This window comes from Mastacembelus armatus, chromosome 5, assembly GCF_900324485.2.
Source record: "Mastacembelus armatus chromosome 5, fMasArm1.2, whole genome shotgun sequence".
Classification (NCBI taxonomy): domain Eukaryota; kingdom Metazoa; phylum Chordata; class Actinopteri; order Synbranchiformes; family Mastacembelidae; genus Mastacembelus; species Mastacembelus armatus.
In genome coordinates, this window is record NC_046637.1 from 859865 (window position 1) to 883860 (window position 23996).

General features: G+C 46.3%; 1 protein-coding gene across 3 annotated transcripts in view; it reads left to right on the forward strand.

Annotated features, from left to right (window-relative positions):
• The window catches only part of dag1 (dystroglycan 1), a 43353-nt gene that overhangs the window by 15586 nt on the left and 3771 nt on the right, over window positions 1-23996 (forward strand). For 2 of the 3 annotated variants that reach the window (XM_026306095.2, XM_026306096.2), the window contains exons 2-3: window positions 6559-7277; window positions 23477-23938. In XM_026306095.2, coding sequence (XP_026161880.1) covers window positions 6873-7277; window positions 23477-23938 — 867 coding nt within the window. In that variant the 5' untranslated portion in view covers window positions 6559-6872. Of the gene's footprint in view, window positions 1-1968; window positions 1994-6558; window positions 7278-23476; window positions 23939-23996 lie in introns of those variants that run through there. The other variant, XM_026306097.2, reaches the window with a different exon arrangement.

Consider the following 23996-nt stretch of genomic DNA (forward strand, 5'->3'; position numbering starts at 1 on the left):
GTTTTTGGAAGGCTGGGAGGTCCGGAAAAGCCCCCCACCCAGGATGTGAGCTCACATTTACCCTGGTGTGTTGTCGTACGCCCGTCACCTGCACCTGAAGTGTTTTTGCCTTTTGCTGAAGCACCCTTTTCAAATGTAAACACCAGCTTGGCGCTCCACTAAAACCCATGAACGGTGCATTAATCTCATGCCAGTCCCTGAACCGCGTCGCTTTTACAGGCTCAGATTTCCTGTACATATGCATACACATCTGTGCCTCACATCATCAGCACCAACGGACATCTGCACATGGATGTTGTGAGCTCTTGGTTTCATATTTACGTGTGACCGCTGCACCCAGGAGTCTGCTGTGAGGTGAAGTTTGCTGTTTTCTGTTTTATGGGGCAGGTTCACATCTGGTTCCAGCTGTCAGTCACGCACGTTTGAAACAGCTCTTATATCAAAGCTGCAGCGACTGAGGAGTGGCCGGAGCCGGCAGGAGGGGAGCTGCTGGATTTGTAGTTGTTCTGCATATTTCTGAGAGTTTTATTTTTAATCACAGGCTTGTTCCCCACCTCCATAGCCTCCGTTTGTTGTCCCACTAGTGCCCTGACTCCCACTTCTCTGCTCTTTTGTTCTGCTCTGCTTTATTGTTCTGCACTGCCTGTGTCACCATGAGTCAAGATCTGATTTAATTTGTTTGTTTGTTAATTTGTAATTTATTCAAAAGCCCATTGTAAAAGTTAGGACATCTTTTTTTTTTAAACAGATTAGAAAGTTAGCATCTGTTTCCTCTGCTGCTGGTTGTGTTTCCTCCTGCTCTGCTCTGTGAACATGCTTTATAAATCACTGGACCATTGGAGGGGTTTTCAGGTGGAGCTGCTTCGGTCCTGGCAGGCCCAAGACCCTCTCCTCACTGCCGTATGTTCACACATATGGCCTTCGCTCGCCTCAGTCGCGGCTACGATGGTGGATCTACGTTATGACCGGTTGTGTTTCTGGGACTGTCCTGTGCTGCAGATCTTGTCGACCCAATTCAAAATGCACCTCTGAGTAGGAAATATGTTTATTTTAGACGCTGCATGAGTTTGTACATATTGTTGAGTCACTGAGGTCACGGCTTCACTTCTGATGCTGCTGTTTGGAAATTCCTCCATAATGAGACGGTAATGAATCATCTGAGTCACTCACATAAAAAAGAACAATGCAGGTTTCTGCCAGGCTCAGAGAAGAATATCTCATTCTTCTTTATTCGTCTGTTCATTGCTAATCACTGTGGCTGAGAGAGCCAGCTAAATACCTCAAATGTGCCTAATCTCTGTGCTAAATATTTAAATCTTATTGTTAAGGTTAACTGTATTGTAATCTGCCTGCAACACAAATACAGCCTGCAGTTTGTCCCCCAAATCCAGCTGAGACACTGCTCCTCTTCCAGGGATCTGAAACACAAAATCAGTGTGTGTGTGTGTGTGTGTGTGTGTAATAATTTTAATTGTCACGAGAAGGTTTCTGCACTGTTTGGGCCTTTCACAGGGCTGACTAAGGGGGCAGGTTAGGACCAGGTTTAGGTTTGGGTTTAGTTGAGATGGTTGAGGTTAGGGCTGAGACGTCGTATGGACCAGAAAGTGTCCTTGAACGCACCACGCAGACTCCAGCTCGTACGTCCTGCACCTGGTGAGAGGAAATACCTCTCCACACCAGCAGGGGGCGGTAGTCTGTGTTGGTCGGTCAAACAGGGACAGTGGAAGACCTGTACTGCAGATATACAAAGTGTGACCATCTTCACACCACAGACGGTTTGTAGCTGCTTCTGATCCAGAACATGTCTGAGAAGAAGCTGCAGGTGGAGCTGCTGTTGGCAGGACTTGGTCTTTGGTTGGAGAAGAAGGAAGGAAGAGGAGGAGGAGAAAAATAAGGAGACACTGGATTAAATGGGTGAAATAATGGAGACGACACCGAAGAGCTAAAGAGCCAATCAGAGTAAAGGGCCCGATGTTGGCCGACCATCAGCTTGGTGAGTCGTCTCATCGGGTCCTGTTGGGGCTGGTAGTGTTTATATTTGTCTGTCTCCAGGACTGGAGTGTAAGTCAAATGAAAACGGTGTGTGTGGTCATGGCGACAGTGTCACCTGTCAGTCTGGTCGCTTCCTCAGCAGTGGGACTGTTTTAGAACCCCCCACCCCCAATCCTGCTGTAGATCTGGGGCTAAAGGAGCAGCAGAGGGTGGATGGAAGTGAGACTGACGGAGGGAGTACCAGCACCTTAGACTGCTCCTGTTACACCCCTCACAAGATGTCTATCTGTGATTGGCTGCCATGGGGGAATTCCTTTCCTTTAATTGGCCGCGGCGTGGCGAAGCTGGGCCCTTACTGGCTGCTGAGGGGAATTCCAGGGAAGGAATTTCCTCTGACTTTTAAGCAGGCGGTTAAACTGTGCTACCACTGAAGGTCCACAACATGTCAGATGAAGGCAGCAGCTGCAGTTTTAGTATTTAGAGTCTGACCGTCTGAAAACTTTGGTTAGTGACTTAGAAGACACCACAAATTGATATGTGAGATTCATAATCAATATTTCTCACAAAAAACAAACTCTACTTTACACAACATGAATAAACATAAATTACTATTAAAGCGATAGTTTAGAAATGACTGTGACTTATAGGAGAAATAAAAGCAATAGAGTAATCTATTATTCAGTCTTTGATTAGCTAAGTTGCTGTGTGTAATCAATAGTTCCATTATCAATTAATCAGTATTTTATTTTATGGATGAATTGACTGTTTGCTCTAAAAAAGTCAGAGTCAGAGATGATAGCATGTTCACTTTCACATCCATCCAGCATCTGTACCCCCTTAGTCCTAACCAGGGACAAAACAGGAAGAGCAGAGACTGTCACCACTTTGTGTTAATGCTGTGTAAATGAAGGATCCAGGTTCTGCAGGTCTGTTTCTAGTCTGTAGTCTAGTTTTTAGTCAGAACATGTCCGCCCTGTCGTCAACCCAACACGGAGGGAATATCTGCACTTTAACTACAGGTTTCACATTGTGTCCTGTAATTGATTGTCTCTGACTCGCTGTCCCCGTTTAGCCCACATGCCCAGACTCAGGCCCAGGTCCAGGTCTGTTCAGTACCTGTCAAAGGAAGAGAGGCAGATAGAACATGTAGTGCTCAGTTAAACTGTTTATTTATAAAGATGTTCTCACCACCTGAGAGTGGAGGTGGGTGCCAGGGAGTGGGTGTCATGTCTGTATATTTATATATTATATATAGTTTGTCACCGAGCAGCAGCCAGTGTCCAGTCCCCACAGAGAAAATCTACCAGTGTGGATCCACCTGACAACAGCAGGTTGTTTTTGGGGGTAACTCTATATGTGTGTACTATGGTTTGTGTTTACTACTGGATCTAAACCCCCCGTACAAGCCTTTTTACATGTGACCCCTGAAATCAAAGTTGTCTCGTTATAACCGACAGCCCAAGGTGTCAGGGACATTAAAGCCTCTTTCCTACATGGTTTAACTTGGATTATTTAAAATGCTGTAAGTGCACATGTTCATACGTTCCCAAGAACCAGTTTATTCGAATGTCTTAGAAAACGGAGCATTGTGTGTTATGTACTCTTTGCTTTAATATTCTGTGAGATACCTCAGCATATTTTTAGCTTTAGAGGTCCTGACCCTGCTGTTTATGTTTTCTCGTAAAAGCTTTTGTTTTTTGGCTCCAGCTCCTTTTACCAGTGGATGTGATGTGACATCTCACTGTATGTCTCCTGTGATTGCCCTTCTGTTATGTTTGGCTTGTTTTGCCTGGTGTTGCCTCATTTCTTTTAGCGACACAGCTGCTGTGGTTTTAATAAAACACATTAACATAAAACCAGCAGAAAACGAGTCTCTGGCTGAGCACTGACGTTTGAATCAGGGAGCAACTTCATTTTCTGCTACTTTCACGTGGCACAGTATCTTTTGTATTCAGTCAGAAACCCACTTTATTTATTTATTTACTGCCGAGCACCCCCACTTAATTATCCCTGGCTCTATGAAGCAAATACAGCATCTGGCCAAATATAGAGAGCTTGTTTTTGTTCTGCTCTTGTTTCAGACAAATACAGTGTGATTTACCAACATCATCGATAAACCTGCTCTGGATCTGGGGATCAGAGCATTTCCTTTCATTAAACGTCATGTCAGCGTGTTGTCTTTCTGAATAGACGCTTATTTCTGCAGCCCTGTGCCCAAAATAAATGCAAACATTTGATTTGCTTTTAACTTGATTGATTACCCATCGTCCCACCGTCATGACTGACACGATCAACATGTGGGAACGTCTTCTGGGAAGTTCTTCCCCGCACGCCGTAAATCTCAGCATTCATTGGTTCAGTAATTGCAGGGCAGTAAGAGGCTGTGAAATCCCCTGACCAATGGGAAGAGAGTCTCACAGACATCAGGACAAAGGTGTCACCATGGTGCCTGGTGAACCGGTTTCAGCCAACACACAACACAAGTTGGCCCCAACCGGCCCCAGCGTCCTTGGTGTTTTAGCTGTGGATGCACCACAGCTGGACACGCAGAGAAACCGTCTCCGGTGTAACTTCCCAGGCTAAACATGTGTCGCAGCATCTTTTAGTGGCGTTTTGGCCCAGTCAGGGGGCGCACTGCAAGACAAGTGACAAACTCTTTCTTCTTCTTCCTGCTCTCTGGCAGCGTCTCTGCAGCCTCTCTACTGTGATCTCTCACCTCTCCTTTTCTGTCGGCCTATTCTCAACGTCCTTGTCCTTCTCCCTCCACAATCGGCGCCATGAGGTGGGCGTAGAGTGTTTGGGGGCGGTGTCGTAGGAGTCGAGGTAATGACAGCTCTCGGCCCCGCTCTGTGTAGAAGGTTTCTTGTGTTTCTCTGCCTCTCGGTCTGTGTGTGTCCCTCGTTCTGTGCGGTGACTGATTCTTTATCCAGCAGCAGAGACAGCTCAGCAGGCCTTTCACAGCGACACTCCCCCGCCATCATCCGCCCTATTGTCACGCAGTGAATAGACAGGCTGTGTTTCTGATAGGTGAGTGAGTGCAGGGAGGAGAGGGAAAAATGGTCTTGACGGTTTTGCAGATTTGAGAGAGAAGCCGTGGCGTACCTTAAGCCTTTGAAGGAAGGCTGGGGGGGGAGAGGGCTGGGAAATGAAAGCTGTGCTAGGTAGAGAAGACAAAAGAGGAAAACCTGAAAGACATTATGAGACCAACTGAGACAGAAGCAGTGGAAGAATGTGCAAATTCATTAAAATGAAAGAGAAAGAGATGACAGACTGAACAATAGTAAAAAGCAATAAGGGGAAATAGGAGGGACGTAGCCTGCAGCGAAGCAGTTGAAGGTAGCCGTCATGAAAGACTTGGAGTTTATCCTTAGTAGCCATCTTGGACTACTTTTGAGAGGGTTTGCTAAACTTTAACTCTGAGAATGCTGTGCAGATACAGTGGCATCAATGAAAAATACATTTTAAAGAGTAAAAAACAAACTTTCAAAGAGCTTCAAGAGAGTTTGAGTCAGAGCTGTTTTAGTCTGCTTCCTGAAGTTGACTCTGGGTAAAAGCTCCACCAGCAGGGAAGCTTCACAGTGGCCTGCGTGATTAAGACCCAGGTTTGTCCAAAGGTGATGCACGGCAAGGGAGACGCAGCAGCAACAAAGAGTCTTTGAGTTGGTGGAAGGCTACCTGGGAGGCCTTGTGTTGTTGTTGCCGAGGAATTCCTGTGGCGCTTTCACTTTCCCCGTTCGAGTATCTGCGACGGGGCAAAATGGAGTCACAGCGGGGGTCTCTCATTGTCCCCCTTTTTCTTCCTCGTTCTCTTTCATTCTTTTCTTCTGCTTTCTGACTCTCCCTCTCTCTCTGTCTTGAAAACCCTCAGGGGAAATCATTTGTGTTGTTGTGACACACACTTGTGCAGGAGGGGATCCTCTTCTCACCATGAAAGAGCTGCATGAATAAGAAAACCTCCACACGGACAATGGACACAAACACACACACACACATGCTAGCCTACACACACCTACACACACACACACACACTCAGTTTGACCCCGCTCACAATAGAGCAGGCATGCATTCATTAGCAGTTCCAACGAAGCTTTGTCTGATCGGGCATTGTCGGCTAATCCGGGGTCCCACCGTATATCACCTTCAGTGCCCCCCCCCCAATCCATCCGTCCATCTCAGCTCTTCACCGTCTCTGTCTCTCTCCTCTCTGGCTCTGTTGCTCTCAGGCGGGATAAAAACACCAGTGAGCCACTTTAAGCAAAGCTTGTGAGAGGAGAGCCAGAGCTGTTGTAAGAACTAATCAGATTACTCCCCACCATTGATAATATTATCCCCACCCCACCACCCCCTTCATGATGGATCTCTATCGACAATGAGATTTGTGTGGCACGAATGAGTTTAAGGGGCTGAACTTATCAGGGGGATTGACTTTTGATTCAGTGCGAGACGCTTCGGTTGAGGTGTTTGGTTGTGACGAGGCTGCGTGTGGAGCGCTGAGGAACTGGGCGTTTCTGAAAGCACCTCCCTAACCAAGCTTTCTGTCTTTCTCCCTCTTGTCTCTCCCCACAGATCTCAAAGGTGCTTGGCACAATGGGACTCCTAAACCTCTGAAGGGTGAGCACAAAAGGCCGAAGGGGAAGAGGAAGAATAACGGCGAGAGAGAGTGGGAAAAGGACAAAAGAGGAGGAGGAGGTGGAACAGAAGAAGGAGAGAAGATTGTTGCCCGGGCATTGGGCAGAAGAGTGGGCGGAGGGAGATTTGAAAGGAGGGATTTGCTTTATCTGCTGGGGGCTGTATGCTCCCTCCTAAGCCCCCCTCCCACTTGGACATCCTCCTTTTTATTGTATTTTCTGCATCAGTGACAAGTCGACAAAAGGCCAAGAATGCGCAATAAACTAAGTTTGGGATGCCTCAGGGCGAACGGGGGCCTTGATGTGAGACTGCCCAGGACTAGAGCCTTGCTGCTGGGCTTGCTTCTTGTGATGGGCTCCTTCGCTCCGCCGGCCCGTGCAGAGGTGGAGGTGGATGTGCTGGCTGAGATGGTGTTAATGGAAGAGGGTGGAAGAGACGAGCTGGAGGCCTCCATGCACTCCTCGCTCCTGCAGGAGCTCCAGGAAGTGACAGAGGGCGTCCGAGCGATGGAGGCCGGAGCCGGTGAGACGCCGGCGGCTCAGCAGAACACGGCGGCGCCCACTGCCTTCCCAGACTCCTTAGCGGTGGTGGGTCGTATCTTCCAGATGAAGGTGCCAAACAAGATGGGGGAGGTTTACCTGGGTGATATCGTCAAGGTGAGTTCCAGCATCACCACTGCTCAACCCTGGTGTTTGGTAACACTGAAAAAATACTACTACTACTACTACTACTACTACTACTACTGATAATACTACTACTACTACTGCTAATAATAATAAGTGAAAAATTAACCATGTACCTTTAAATCTTTTTCTTCTGACTCTTTAAAAGTACTGAAGTGGAAATCCTTCCCTTTGCACCAACTGGTCTTTCACATTTCATAGACACCAAACACTAATCGTGATGATAATTAATGACACAATTAACCCTTTCACACGTTGCACATATATATGCACTTTTCTTTTTACCCAGCTTTCATAGCTGAGGCTTCTGGGTGTCGGGAATGAGCTGGTAAAACGTTACAGGCTCCAAACACAACGTTAGCATTTGGGGCGACTGTCTCTCACGTTTCGAAAGCTTCGCAGGGAGATTAGTCTGCTGAGGGGGGGACAGTTGCCTCAGCCTGAATGAGTGGGTTGACTCTAGATGAACTCTAAAAGGAGCCATTTCCCTAAAAATATGTCGGTGAAATTATGCGAGCGGGTGCCATTGCTCAAAACCTGCCCCGAGGCAGCGCATATCTGAGCCATTCAGAGCAATATGCCCTTTTTTAATTGCACTGCATTTTGCACGATGGCCAATTCTCTGTAATATATGTAGCCTCAGTCTGAATGGGAGCATTTAGTAGAGCTTACCCTCCCTCCTCCACCACCAGCGGTCTTTCTCTTCTTCTTCTTCTTCTCCTTTCTTTGCTTCAACACTTTCTTCTCTTCTGGCCTTTTCTCAACCAAATCCCTCTTCCTTGTCCTCCTCCTCATTTTTTTTATTCATCTTCCTCGCACTCAGACTTTACCTCCAGCTACAAATTCATTCATCTTCCTCCACCCTTTCTTAATTGCTCCTGACACACTTTGTCCATGCATACCTGTTGTACCTTCACACCCAGCATGATGGCTATCAGTCCCCGCCCGTCCTCCATTTCCCTCTCCCCAGGCTACACCTTCAATATTAGATTATCACCCTCCTGTCCTTCATCTTCCTCACACTGTGTCTGTCCCTCTTCTTCTCTTTCCCTCTACCCCCCTCCGTCATATTCCAGCTGTTGATCTCCTGCTGCTTACTTCCTCTCATCTTCCTGTGCCTCTATCCCTTCTCTGCTTTTAAGTCTTATCTCTCCCTCAGCGTCGTTTCCTCCTTTGCTCCAGTCTTCCTCCCGTCAAATCGGATCACGTCCCTCAGGTTCCCCAGCGAGGAGCAGCATGGAAATACACCTAAAACTGCCCTAATGAAGCCCAGCTCATTTACATGCAACTATATGGACAGACATCAGTTCCACACACAAGTAGGCTTAGTCCCAAAAATACAATGGAATGGAGAGGACGGTTGTGTTAATTGTGTCCCACTTTGCTGCAGCAGTGATTTGCTTGGTGTCAGTTTTTCCTAGGAACTGGTCTTTAATTTTTGATTAGCCTTAATGTTTTTTTACAGTTTACAGATGACTGAACAAGGCCGTTTGCTGAATTGTAGCTGACTTGATGCAGCCTGCTGCACACAACAGGCGCAGCGTGTGTCCTGTCGGCTCTGAGGTTAGAGACAGGGGATGTGCACTGATGAGCCCCGACATCAGGAGCACTCCCACATGAAGCAGGTACCACTGATGGTCTTATAACACGTCGAGGTCCGGGATATGTTCCTCTGCATGTTGGCTGTGGGAGAACTGGGCCTGAGACACCGACAAGGGCCATGCAAACAATTAGGCTTGTGGGGAGCTCCTGTTACCTGCAGACGGTGGTCCAGGTGGCGCAGGGAGGGACCAATCACAAATGAGCGACAGGGTGTTGGATTATGTGAGATCTGTGGCGGCTCCAGCTCATAAATGCAGGACTTAAAGGATCTGCAGCGTCTTGGTGCCAGAGACCGCCGGGCACCTTCACAGGTCGCAGCTGATTTGATGGCACCTGAGCAGCATGTTAGGCAGGTGGTCATGATGTTTTGGCTCATCGGTGACAGCTGACCCGAGACCCACTGGGCCAGTCGCCTGGTTGATCTAAGCCTGTGGAGATTTAGATGAACTGTGATGTGAAGGTTGGTTATTTGGTGAGTTTGTTCTGACAGCCTGGCACTCCTCTGTGTTTATTACTCTTCTTCTTTTCCCATATTCTCATATCTACTCACTACCTGCTTCCCTCTGTTTCCCCCTTCTCATCCTCTCTTCTATTTACACTACTTGCTTTTTTAATCCACAGTCCTGTCTTTTCCTCCAGCACCTCTCCCTCCTCTTTTTATCTTAATTTCTGCCATCGTCTGTCACCTTTTCCATCACTTCTCTTCTTCTGTCTTTCCTCTCCCTTCTCCATTTGACCCAGAGACAAACCTGGTTAGCTCTGTCACACTGAAAGCTGCAGGGCCACCTGTTAGAGCCAACAGGAGCTGACAGCAGGGGCACAGAAACCAAAACGATGGACAAAGTGGAAGGAAGGAATGAAGAATGGTGTGGAGGAGAGAAAGAGGCCAGGCTGGAGGTGGAGCTGAGATGTACAGATGTAGGAAAGGAGACGAAGGGATGCATGAAGAGAGAAAGAAGCCTACAGTGAGGCAGGGTCAGCTTTTCTAGAAATCAGCTAGTGTGTAAATGAAAGTTCACAGATTAGATCTAGACAGCGTGTCCATGCATCGTCCTGTCGAAGTGTCCTTGTGAAGACTCAATACCTCCTTCCTCCTCTGCTCTGGCTCTGTCAGACCAATACCTGCAGCTTCAAGAGGGTTTGTTTACTTCCCCCTCCATTTCTAATTCCAGCGCTGCTTCCTTCCCCTCCTGCTCTGTCTGCTGTTACACATTTCAACACTTTCCCCTGCATCCGCCTTCCTTCTCCTTCTCTTTAGATCTGAGTTCCCCTGCAGGTATTTCAAAGGTCGGCGCTCAAGGTTGTGGAGCAAAAGGCCAAATCAATTTTTGGGCTTCACGTTGCTCATACAAATGGCCTTTTCTTAAGAGAATCTGCCGGAGTTTGATAGTTCTGCGGGTCCATGACAGCCCTCCTGCCCATTCACCTTTTGCTGAGCAGCCTGGGCCTCATCAGCGAATACTCCACCGTTTGTCCATTCACAGCACGCAGAGCTGAGGGTCTCAGCTTTTAAAGAGGTCACAGGGTGAGTTACCAAAGCTGGAATTAAAAACAAGAAACAGAGTTTAAGGTTCTATAAACAGAATATTTATATACCATATGTGCTGTATCGCTCAGACTGTAGGAGTCTTCAGCTTAATGTCACAGGACTTTCTTAATACAGGGATGGTGTGAATGACTGATGTTAACTCTTCTCCACTGTCGTTATAAACCTGCGATGCTGCAGTGACAGTCAGTGATGAGGATTAACACAGGGCCATGCAAACTGGTACAGCACCTGTACCTTAGTGGTGTTGGTGGAGGTGTGTGAGAGGACTCAGGACTCTGCTCAGGCAGATTCTTCTCTATTCTCTTTGGAGGTGGTTTCTCATTTGATTTCTGCTGCGGTTTCCTCGGAGTAGATTTGAGGCCCAGTTCACCTTGTCTGGCTGATTCTTAAACAGTTTAGCCTTGGAATAACTGAAGAGGTTTTTTAGACAGAGTACAGAGCCGCAGCACACACCGGTTTGGATTTTTCCAACCGAGTCGTGTGGGGGGCGGAGCAACAGCAGCGCAGCAAAAAAGGTGAGACCTTTGCGGCCGCAGCGTCTGCTGGGATCGAAGTGCCCTGCAGCGTCTGCATCATCCACTGTTATTAATGGAAGAGGCCGTAAGAGGAGTCGCTGGTCAACAGATGAGCGCTCTCTATAGCCTCATTAGCACAATTACAGCGTAATTAGCTGATTGGCTGATGAGCTGGCAGGCTAACCCTCTTCCTTTCTCTTCCTCTCTCGTTCCAGGAAACGACTGAAGCTAAAGCCGAAAATTCCTTTGTACTTAGTGCTCGGAAAAAGACAATTCAGAGTCCAGCAATGTGCGGCTCAGTGTGTGCATGTGTTTGTGTGTGTGTGTGTGTGCACTCAAGCAGTCGTTGCATATTCCTTTGTGAATATTTTGATTGTGTGTGTTTGCATTTAGATTAAAATGAGACACGCTCACAGCTAACTGGTTTGTAATTACCCTCACACACACACACACACACACTCTGTCTTTGTCAGTCTGCATGGGTAAACCCCCCCCACACCCCAAAACAAAACCCTGGATAACAAACAGCTGATTCAGTGAAACACTGCTCTGCCTTTGTTCTGAGGCGCCGGAGATCACAAAGAGGAGATAGGATCTGTGTGTGTGTGTGTGTGTGTGTGTGTGTGTGTGTGCATGTACTAAACAAACAGCATGCATGTGATGTGTGTGTGAGCTCAGATTGACTGGCTGCTTGGAGCCCTCCCCTCCTGATGAATGGAGACAGTGGCCTGCTGTTGCTAAGGGCCTTCCTCCCAGGGGCATTTTGGTGGGAAAACTAACTTTCTCCTCTCCTCTCCTCTCCTCCCCTCTCCTCTCCTCTCCAGTCATTATCTTCTCCTCCTCCTGCTTTTCTGTCATTCACCGTCTCATCCTCCTCCTCCCTCACTCTTTCCTGGCATCTTGTTAAATTTCCAGCCTTCACTGTCTGCGATTGAAGGAACCCCCGTCTTTGCTTTTTTATTACTGTCATTCTTCCTTTCTGTCTCTTCCACATCAGCAAACTTTCAGTCTCCTTTTTCAGCTGCTGCAGATCAGCCTGCAAGACAAGCAGTTTCTGCTGCAACACGAGCTTCCTTCCTTCTCTGTACTTTACTCCTTCCACATTTTCTTTTTGATGGCTTTTACAACCACAGCCATCATCTGCTTTGCTTCTGCATCTGCAAACCTTCTTCAAATCTCTGCATCTCCAGGATGACAGGGACAACAGTAGCCGTATTATTGTCTTGCATATTACAGGCATTGGCTTCTCTGCGGTCTGCACTGAGACTGTTTGGAGAGAGGCTCACCCTGTAAGCCCATGTAGCTGCCTAGCTGTTAGCTGGCAGCGTAGCAGTGGAAAACTGGTACGAAGAGAGCAAGAGGGAGGAGGAGGCAAGCCAAAGATAAAAACACACACACACACACACACACACACCAGAACATATGAGTCACCCGAGCTGTAAGCTAGCACACTGCGATTGGTTTACTGGCACCAGATTGGTGGTGGCCATGTTGCTATGTAATTAAACATACAGTAGGCGAGGCCTTTGGACTCATATGTTCCAAATTATATGCTCCCACAAATTCATTCATAATTTGGTGTTTTTAGTTTTAGCTGAGGGTTGTGTCTTTGACAAAGCTCTACTGGAAAACATTTCCCTCTGTCCGTGGCGAGTGTGATCTGACTCTTAGTCACTTTGATACCCTCAGTGTTGGATTTCAGGGTGTGATTTCCATTTGACCTTTAGCACGCATAATTACTGCCAAGCAGCCACTGTTCGACTCCCGAAGCTCTAAAACAGAAGAAGAACGTGGACTTTCTGACGTTATTATCGTGTGTCCTTGTGTCGTGTCCTCCAGTGTGTTTGGTTGTCACCCAGAGGAGAACTGCCATTCAGTGCAGCAGCACGCTTTCATTGGTTTCCCATATTTGGTGTGTGACAGTTACAGCAGCAGATTATATTTAGATGCTGGACTCTGTGATTATAGATTGGCCTATTAAGGCAGTTCTGCAAAGAGCAACGTGTTGATCGTCACTGGATGTTTCAAAAACACTGTCCAGCCAAAGCAGCTTCCCTGCAGCCCAGAGACACACAACAACCACATAGAGACACAGAGAGAGACACAACAACCACATAGAGACACAGAGAGACAAACAACAACCACATAGAGACACAGAGAGACACAACAACCACATAGAGACACAGAGAGACACAACAACCACATAGAGACACAGAGAGACACACAACAACCACATAGAGACACAGAGAGACAAACAACAACCACATAGAGACACAGAGAGACACAACAACCACATAGAGACACAGAGAGACAAACAACAACCACATAGAGACACAGAGAGACACACAACAACCACATAGAGACACAGAGAGACACAACAACCACATAGAGACACAGAGAGACACAACAACCACATAGAGACACAGAGAGAGACACAACAACCACATAGAGACACAGAGAGACAAACAACAACCACATAGAGACACAGAGAGACACAACAACCACATAGAGACACAGAGAGACACACAACAACCGCATAGAGACACAGAGAGACACACAACAACCACATAGAGACACAGAGAGACACACAACAACCACATAGAGACACAGAGAGACACACAACAACCACACAGAGACACAGAGAGACAAACAACAACCACATAGAGACACAGAGAGACACACAACAACCACATAGAGACACAGAGAGACACACAACAACCACACAGAGACACAGAGAGACACACAACAACCACATAGAGACACAGAGAGACACACAACAACCACATAGAGACACAGAGAGACACACAACAACCACATAGAGACACAGAGAGACACAACAACCACATAGAGACACAGAGAGACACACAACAACCACATAGACACACAGAGAGACACAACAACCACATAGAGACACAGAGAGACACACAACAACCACATAGAGACACAGAGAGACACAACAACCACATAGAGACACAGAGAGACACACAACAACCACATAGAGACACAGAGAGACACACAACAACCACATAGACACACAGAGAGACACAACAACCACATAGAGACACAGAGAGAGACACAACAACCACATAGAGACACAGAGAGACAAACAACAACCACATAGAGACACAGAGAGACACACAACAACCACATAGAGACACAGAGAGACACACAACAACCACATAGAGACACAGAGACACACAACAACCGCATAGAGACACAGAGAGACAAACAACAACCGCATAGAGACACAGAGAGACACACAACAACCACATAGAGACACAGAGAGAGACACAACAACCACATAGAGACACAGAGAGACAAACAACAACCACATAGAGACACAGAGAGACAAACAACAACCACATAGAGACACAGAGAGACACACAACAACCACATAGAGACACAGAGAGACACAACAACCACATAGAGACACAGAGAGACAAACAACAACCACATAGAGACACAGAGACACACAACAACCACATAGAGACACAGAGAGACAAACAACAACCACATAGAGACACAGAGAGACAAACAACAACCACATAGAGACACAGAGACACACAACAACCACATAGAGACACAGAGAGAGACACAACAACCACATAGAGACACAGAGAGACAAACAACAACCACATAGAGACACAGAGAGACAAACAACAACCACATAGAGACACAGAGAGACACACAACAACCACATAGAGACACAGAGAGACACAACAACCACATAGAGACACAGAGAGACAAACAACAACCACATAGAGACACAGAGACACACAACAACCGCATAGAGACACAGAGAGACAAACAACAACCGCATAGAGACACAGAGAGACACACAACAACCACATAGAGACACAGAGAGACAAACAACAACCACATAGAGACACAGAGAGACACACAACAACCACATAGAGACACAGAGAGACACACAACAACCACATAGAGACACAGAGAGACACACAACAACCACATAGAGACACAGAGAGACACACAACAACCACATAGAGACACAGAGAGACACACAACCACCGCAGAGACACACAACAACCAGAAGATTGATGGGTGGATTAATAACCAATTAAAAGACAAATGATTTTAAGGTTTTGCTGCCGTTGACGTGTGTCCATATGAATCTGTCTCCCAAAAGCAAAACTTGAAGCGTTTGTTATTTTCTGCACCAAAAAAACCACATTCAGGGCCAACGTAGGACTTTTTAGGACCTAAAGGCTTTTGAAAACCTGCAGACACCCTGTAATTCTGCCTGAATGACAGACTGACTGTTAATGCTCAGCCATGATCCATGCAGCTGCAAACATTGTTCTCCTACAAGAGTCACGTGGTTCAAGCTCTCGAAGCCTCGGTTCAGAATGAAACCCTCCTCCTCCACCTCCTCAGGCGCCTCACCCACTTCAAAAAAAGGCCCTTCTATACGTCTTCTATGTCTCATTATCCCTGAGCAGTGTGTTTAAGATTTAATGGTTTGTGTCTGCACTATAGCTCATTAGCTGGATAAAGATAGGTAATGTTTTATTCACACTGCATCAGAGAAAAAAACGGGGATAATTGCAGACCTGGGGACCGGCGAGGGCCTGGCCGAGCTATTCATCAGGAGGAGAAATGATTGTGCGAGGATGCGCTCAGCCTGTCGGGCTACGCTCATGAAGACAGCTGGAGGGAAAGTGAGTCTGTCAAACATCTTATTGTGAGGAGGGTAAATCGAATTGTAGCTGAGTTCTTTGTATTGGCAGGTCAGAAGAAATGACGGGGACTTAACTTTGGATGACATGTGCTTAATTGTCAGATTTCCCCTCCACTGTAGCTGTGTGTCACAATGGATCTGCCCCTGTTGTGATTTGGCCTGCAGCTCCTTCTTTAATGGACTCTCAGCTCCTGCTACGTCTCACCGCACGGCACAAACAAAACACCACATTAATGCTGAGTGTGTTTAATCAACCACATCGACGTAAACCTGACGTTTTTACATTTCTGCAGCCTGTCCAGCAAACACAGGGTGTCTTCGCTGTCAGGGTCTGAAGATTTGCTGCTTTTCTGTTTGTGTGTCAGGAAGCGAAATGTCACTTTGGACTAAATCCATTTCCAACCCAAATGCTAATACTATCTTTGTTATTTAAATGCTCTTTATTTGATTTAGTTTGGGCTTTTTGCAAACAAGCATTTTTAAAATGGCCTTTTCCTTCTGGGTCGGGGCGAACTGACAGTCGGTTCACACCAAACAGAAAATCAGTCATTATGGTTAGTCCACCCTACTTTAAACTTCATACGCTGGGAGAATTGCAGAGGAGAGTTTTGTGAAGTCATGAAGCAAAAGCAGGAAGACGAGAGATTCATCACGTCTTTGGTGGGAAGTTTGATTCTCAGGACGAAGCCGCTGAGTTTACACAACAAACTGTTTCGTTTGTCTTCTTCTTCTTTTACTGTAACAGCTGCATGGCTTATAGAAACCTGCTCCAGTCCGTGTGTGTGTGTGTGTGTGTGTGTGTGTGTGTGTGAGAGAGAGTGTGTGTAGTATTATTCAGAGCTGAAGCTGAGAATCTGGGGAAAACAAGCCACATGCTGAGGCAAAGATAACACACACATTCACACACACACACACACACACACGTAGCTACTGTGTGTATATGTAGTACAGTCACGTTATTTCTGTAGCCTTTCTCTTCTCTCCATTTTACATCTCTCTTTTTACACACACACACACCCAAACAACATCTGTCTCCACAGGACTTTTACACTCTGCTTCATTTGTCCAGTGCAGCAGGTTGGGAGGCAGCACGGTGTTTGCTGAGCGAGGTCTCATTCTTGGATAACTGCTGCATAGGAAACACCAGTGTGTGTGTGTGTGTGTGTGTGTGTGTGTGTGTGTGTGTGTGTGTCCTCGCTTACCTCCTAGTTGTCCTTGTCAAAAAACACACACAGCTACAGTCAGTGTCCTCGTCTCAAAGCCTCCTCCAGTTTTAACGTCACACGTTGACGTGCTGTTTTGCCAGGTCAGTGTGAGGTTGTTTCTGCCCTCACACACACACACACACACACACGCACATACACACACACAGCTGTAGTCAGCTCCATTTGCCTCCTCACAGTGACAGTGACACAGAAAGAGAATAGAGAGAGAGTTTATGAGTTTTGCTGCAGGCCTTGGCAACCAGGTTTACCACAGGATGTGTGTGTGTGTGTGTGTGTGTGTTATATATACACAATGCGTACTTTGCACAGGTTTTATAGCTAAAAGCTCTTTCTATTATTATGCTTTAATGACAGTATAATAGTGGTGTATTTGTGGTTGAGTGTGTGCACACACACACACACACACACACACACACACACACGTGAATCAGTGCACGTGCAGCTTTTAACTCTCCCTGGTGTATCAGGAGCCGTTTCCTCCTGTGTGTGTTTGTGCAGCCCGTGATGTTTGTACTGTGGATCTCCCACAATGCACCGTCCCACATGTCCTGTCAACAGAAAGAACAGATTTTCCCCTGAATCTATTTCATCTTCAGGAATCTAATTATTATCAAGCAGGTGTCTCATGACTCATGTTCCACTGGTTGCTTTTAATTTGGATTTGAACTGGAAGTGTGTGGAGTCTTGGATATGCATTGTGGGTTTAATGTTCAAGGCCCATTTAGTGCATAATTAAGTTATACTCTACGGTGTAGGAAATATATAATAAATGCAGGGCAGATGTTCTAATAAAGAATAAGGTGAAAGATCAATATTATCCCTTTAGGGTTATTAACACTGTTATTAACACAAGAGTAGTTACAATAAATGAATAAATACTGACACATGACCGGACGGGTGAGCATTTCTGTGGAAACGTAAATGATGTCTGACCTTTTGTGTATCAGACAACTCTCCTACGTTTGACGAGTATCAGCCCATATATCACACATTCTCAGGGCCCCGCAACAAACAGCAACATTCTCCAGCCCAGCCTATCAGAAAATCCATATCCAGTGATTTCATCAGCGGCAGAGCGCAGGCCGTCCTGTGGGCTCACGAATTCACAAAAAACCCACTAACCCTGTTGTACAACTAGAAAAATAACACAAACCCTTTAGAGAGAGAAGTCACAGGTTGTCCAGTTTTCCATGTAGTTACCGCAAACAAACTCCTGGCACTTAAATTGTTTTGGAATCATGTAGAAATGTGTGAGTGGACATAAACAGAAACCAAAACTATCTGCGTCAGGGACAGTGTTAGACAGAGGTGAAATTGGGTGAACTAACCCTTTAATTGAAGCACACCCACTGTGTTGCTTGATAAATGAATGTTGTACGTTTATCCTGTGTCTGATGCGAGTCCATGTGAATTAATGACGTGGATTAAATCAAATTTTCTCACACGTCCGGTTTCAAGTCCAAACACAGCTGACGTTTTTCAACCTGACGTGTTCAGAGCTTTCCTAGAGTGGAGCTGGTCCATGGATTAATGTTTGCAGCTGAAAATGGGCTGTGGGATGGATTTCCCCTTGTAAACATCCTCCTGCCTGTTGGCCGCACAAAGCCCCCCCCACCACCCTCTTATCCATCCCTCCATCCCTCCATCGTTTCATCCCGCCATCCCTCCATCGCTCCATCCATCCATCCCTTCATCCTTACATCCCTTCATCCCTTCATCCCTCCATCCCTTCATCCCTCCATCCCTTCATCCCTCCATCCCTTCCTCCGCCTCACCGCAAATTTTCTGTTGGAAAAAATGTGCCTGGAATTCCCTGTACGCCCTCTCTCTCTTTCTGCCTCTGCAGTTTTTCCTTTCCCTCACTTCTCCCGCCATCATTCTCTTTTCATCTTGCCTCCTTAATTTCACCCCAAATCATCATATCAGCACGGCGTGCTCAGAGTGCACCTCCTCTTCCTCCTCCTCCCTCGCTGCCTTCAGATTATGAGGCTTATCTGTCGAGCTGTCAGCCAGGTCCCTGCTAACAATGGCCTCCTTTCTCCATGTTCTCCTCTTGCCATAACAATGAGCTGCTTTCTCTCCCTGAAGGCTGAGAGACTCGACGCCTCTTCGTAATATTTCTGTGTTTAGGAGAAATCTCTCTCGTTCTTCTTGCTTGACCTCATCCTTTCTTTCTCGTCCACACTCCTGCCTCGCTGTCTCTGTCAATATGCCGCCCTGTCGGACCGTCTCTCACTCTTGGACCTCTGCAGAAGAGCTCTGTGATTGCATGTCTCTTGCAATAACGCTGGTGTGTGTCTGTCTCTGTGTGTGTGCTCTTGCGTTGATAGAGCCAACACTATAGACATGTCCTGTAGCAGCAGGTCGTGAGTGCATGGGAGACGTAAATTGAGCCGGGGTAGGGCAGGACAAATAGAAAACACTGTAAGACGAGAAAAGGTGCAGCTGCAGGACGCAGTATTTCTCCCGCTGAAGGTAACAGTATGTAGTTTAGGTGGTTTTGGCTGTAATCCTAAACCACAGATAGTAGCAAAGTTCAAAGAGGTCTGTAGGGCATTTGGTTCCTGGAAGTAAAAGTCCAACTCATTTTCTGCAGGTCTGAGCTCGTCCACCTGCAGAAAACCACCTGAGGGGTTCAGGAAATATGTGGATCTTTAAGAAAGAAGTCCGAGGTGCAGATCTTTAGACGTAAAATCTCACATTTTGGTGGGACCCTGATGATACATCAGTGCTGATCAGGTTCAGGTCAGTTTTTAGAAGAACCCAAAGTTTTGTTCCCATTTTCAATGACATGTTTAAATCACAGCTGTCACTGGTTTCTTTTGGACTCTTGGACTAAAAAGAGTTCCCTCTGAATCGTCTTAAGGATAAAATACAAAGTTCAGGTACCTCAAAACTGAACAGTACTTGAGTAAATGTTCAATTTGTACTAACCAAACAAACAGAGTTCTCTCAGGTTAACTAAGTAAACGCTGGTTAATTCCTGCTGTACATGCCTGTGTTTTCTCGCTGAGACAACATCAAGGATAAGATCAAATAACGGTTTAAGCGGTGGAATAAAAATTGCTTTGACACCAGCACGGAAGCTGCTTTACAACGTGTCTTCAACTTTTGCCTGGGCTGTAACACCGTCGGCGACTGTAGCTCTAAAGACACGAGCTGAGACGGCGGAGGGTTGGGGCCCAGTGATGCAGAGTAAAATAAGGATGATGCCGGTGATGGGCGATAATGTCGCCGAGTGTTTCACGCCCTGTCGTTCATGTGGACTTCAAATAGTTTTTCGGCCGCGTGTGTTGCAGCACGGGGCTCATCGCTGTAGCTTGTAGCTCTGATAGTCACGGTGGCTTCGCGGCTGATGTGTGTATGTGTCAGTGAGGGGAAAAAAAGATGATCAAACAAGTCTGAACTTAGATGAGATCATCATTTATTTAGTTTTAATTAATAGTGGAGGGAGGGAGGGCAACTGTGGTTTGCTGCTGCACACGCTGGGAGTGACAGCATGTTTGGACCATTTATTCAGCTCAGTGATTCGTACTTTAAATCATCTCTTATCTTTGGCTCTGGCTTTGGTTCTTAATGCATAAGACTCATTGTATGTGGAGTCTAAAGTCACTGTTCGTCCACAAAAGCCACATTAGTGAGAAAGTTGAGGTAAAACACGATTTCCCTGTTGACAAGTCTTTGAGCAGGATTTTCAGCTGCTGCTTTCAGGGGTCAGCATCCTGCACCATGAACTCTGATTGTTGTTTCTGTGCGTTATGCCCTTACCGCCACCTTACCACCTTTGGAGGAAGTAGTTTAGTCTCCGTTCTTGCAGCCTGGCCCTCTGTGCAGGGTTTTACTGGCTGTGCATCACTGGTTTCTGCACAAACCTGACCAGTGGTGTGTTGAATGGGAGATGGGAGGGAAAGGGAGGCTGGAGGACTCTGGGAGCACACGATAACCTTTAGGGCCAAGCATCAAGCTTTCTTGTGCTGAAGCTCTGTGCCAGGAAGAGATGAAATATTTTTCTTGACATTTTGGGGGATTTGATGTATTTTTCATGTTCTTTTAGGGAGGCAGGAAACTACAAGCTCACTGCTGAGTCCATGAAGGAGTTTAAAAGGCACTATTGTGTTTGTGCTGTTGCTCTTACTGAAGCAGCACTTAGAGAACACTGCTTTGGGTTCAGAGCTATGGGGAGTCTGTAGAATTTGCAGCAGCGGATGCACAGGGTCCAGTAGAGCCACGGTGTTTGTGTTGTTTTATTCAGGGTAAGATGTTGAGAGGGAAAATATCTCCTGTTCATAGGAGGCATTCAGGTCCCTGCTGGTCCGTGGGCCTGTGGTATTCAGAAGCTGCTCCATATGAGCCAAATGTCAGGTGATACAGTTTTTGTTTGCTCTAAGATTTTGATATTTTCAGCTTTTGACCGAAGTGCCTGAAAATCCAATTATGCTTCACCTGTTTTCCCCCTCGTATGCATATTAAATTGGCAGCAGATGGGAGCGATCATCCCGGTACTTTTGGGACACAGTTTAGTAATTTATAAATTAAATTATGAGATTTCTGCCTGACAACTCCCTTGTCCTTCGTCTCTGTGTGATTTGATTTTAAAATGCCATTTCAAGAGGCACTTGGGTTGAAGGTTTGAGGCTGTGGCACACTGTGCTCAAGAAGCTTGTTACATCTGAAGTGTTTTTCATTTCAGCCAAATATAAGCCATCGACCCCCCCAGTGTGTTGCCAGCAGTGGACATTGCACATGATTATAATATATCAGTTGATAAATGATATTTGGATTTCCTGCATTTCCCTGCATAATAATTCTCCAGCTAATTTTGGACCAGAATCACAATCATCGTCCTCCGACGTCAACACCCAGAAATTAGCTCTTACTTCGCACTGAAAAGAGCTGTCAGATTTCGATAATGACATTTTGAAGTGATCACAACAGCAAAGAGGGAAGCATGGTAGGGAGGAGGGGCTCGGTGTCAGAAGAAGAAGACGGAGGAGGTAAAAGGAGTAAGGATCAGTTGGAGGAAAATGGCAAAAAGAAAAGGGGACAAGTAAAATCATTGAAACATTATTTTCCACTATGTCTCTTGTTGCTTCATCTGCACCTGGAAAAATCAGGAGGTGCAAGAAAGAGGGACGGTGTCTGAATGTTGTCCAGGGGGGAGGATTTTAATTTGCCAGGAGGAAATTGTACATTTTGTGTCTGTGGCCATTTTGTGTTGTGTCTGAAGGAAAGTGCAGCTACTGGTTTCTGTGTGTGTCTGTGTGTGTCTCTGTGTGTGTCTGTCTGTGTCTGTGTTTTCAGCTGATTGAGCAGCAACGTTCAGTCTAAAAAGCGACATGGCTGAGATTAGATGCATCTTTATGTTGTGTTACCTTGGCTTTTCTAAATCTACCTGCCTGGATTGAATTATTCTGAAACGATGAAAAATCAACAGTCATTTAAAAAAATAAATAACTAGTGACCCCCACAGTGAAACTACATTATCCAGTGCATAGTCAGGGACCGCCTGCAATGCCTTCATGGACCCCCAGCGGGCTGTGGACCACTGGTTGTGGTCTGTGGACTTGTGTGTGTGTGTGTGTGTGTGTGTGTGTGTGTGTGTGTACATACGTCAGCCTGAGAAAGTGTATGTCCGGGTGTACGCTTGTCTGTTTTCCCCCGGCGCTGCCCGTGTGCTGGTTAGAGCATTAATGATGTGTCTGGAGAGCACTGCCTCTACATAATTTATCAACCAAGATTTATTAGCCACAGAATTAACTTGTAGGGGCTGGGGAGCTCAGGATGCATTTGTTCTTGCTTTTGGATTTATGTGTGTGGATGCGTTGTCACTCCCCTGTGATCCATTTCTCTCCATCAGCCTCCTGCCACGGGGACGTCCCCGGCCGTATAATTGGCCAAGTTATTTTAATTGTAGTCAGGTTGAAATTACAATTCTGCTTTTGAGTGTGTCTGTGTGTGTTTGTGTGGAAGCAGCACCAGTTAGCGGCCACAGCAGGAAGTCCTGCCTTTCTGCATTTGTCTGCACGTTGACCTGCCGTTAGTGATACACTGCGTCTGTAACAGTCACATTTAGAGTCGTGACAAAAGCACAAACTGCGAGCGGACAGCTTCACAAGACAACATCTGAACTGAAGGTCAGCAGCCACAAAAGCAGATTCCGTGGTTCGGTCCGTGCAATAAAAGCACCAGCCCTGCAGCCTGTTAAACTGTTGTGTAGTGAACAAAAGCTTCGTTCTTTGTTGGCGTTTGCTCTGTGAAGCCTTCAGTTCTGTTTTTTCACAGGAAATGTTCTTTTACATAAACGAAGCCCAATTATTAACAGTCACTTCACATTCTGCCTCTAATGTACATGAGGGGTCCACTTTCCATTTTCTTCACTCACTTCTGATTTTCTTTCCTTTAAACATTTTACTTTGTTTTATTTCCCTACAGAATTTGTTTTCGACTAATTGTCAGTGTTTCTCGTCCAATTAAAAACCCTGTTTGTTATTATTAACTCCATTATCACTCCTGTTAAATTATGGATGTATATATACATATGTGAACATCTGTCACTTTCTGTTTTGTGTCTCTTCCAGATTACAGAGATGGGTAAGGAGTCCCTCCCTGGCTGGCTTCACTGGGATGCCAGCAGCAGAATCCTGCGGGGTCTCCCTTTGGAGGAGGACAGAGGAGTCCATTACATCTCTGTATCCATCTCCAATCACACAAAGTCCTCCTCTTCTTCAGAGGTGTTTTCCATTGAGGTTCACCCTGACGACCATTTGGACTCAGATTCGGCCCAGCTGGCAACCAACCAAGCTTCCAGTGAAGACGACGTCCAGCCGTTCATGTGTGGTAACGAGGAGCCGGTCACGGTGCTGACGGTGATCCTGGATGCTGATTTGACCAAGATGAGCTCAGAAGAGAGGGTGGAGCTCTTGGATAACATGAGAAGCTTCTCAGGCGTGGGGCTCCAGCACATGAAGATACTGCCTGTGGTTAACAACAGGCTCTTTGACATGTCGGCGTTCATGGCTGGGCCGGGGAATGCCAAAAAGGTGAGCCAAAACAAAAGTAAATAAGTAACTGATACATGAAAGTGACAGCTAATAGGTG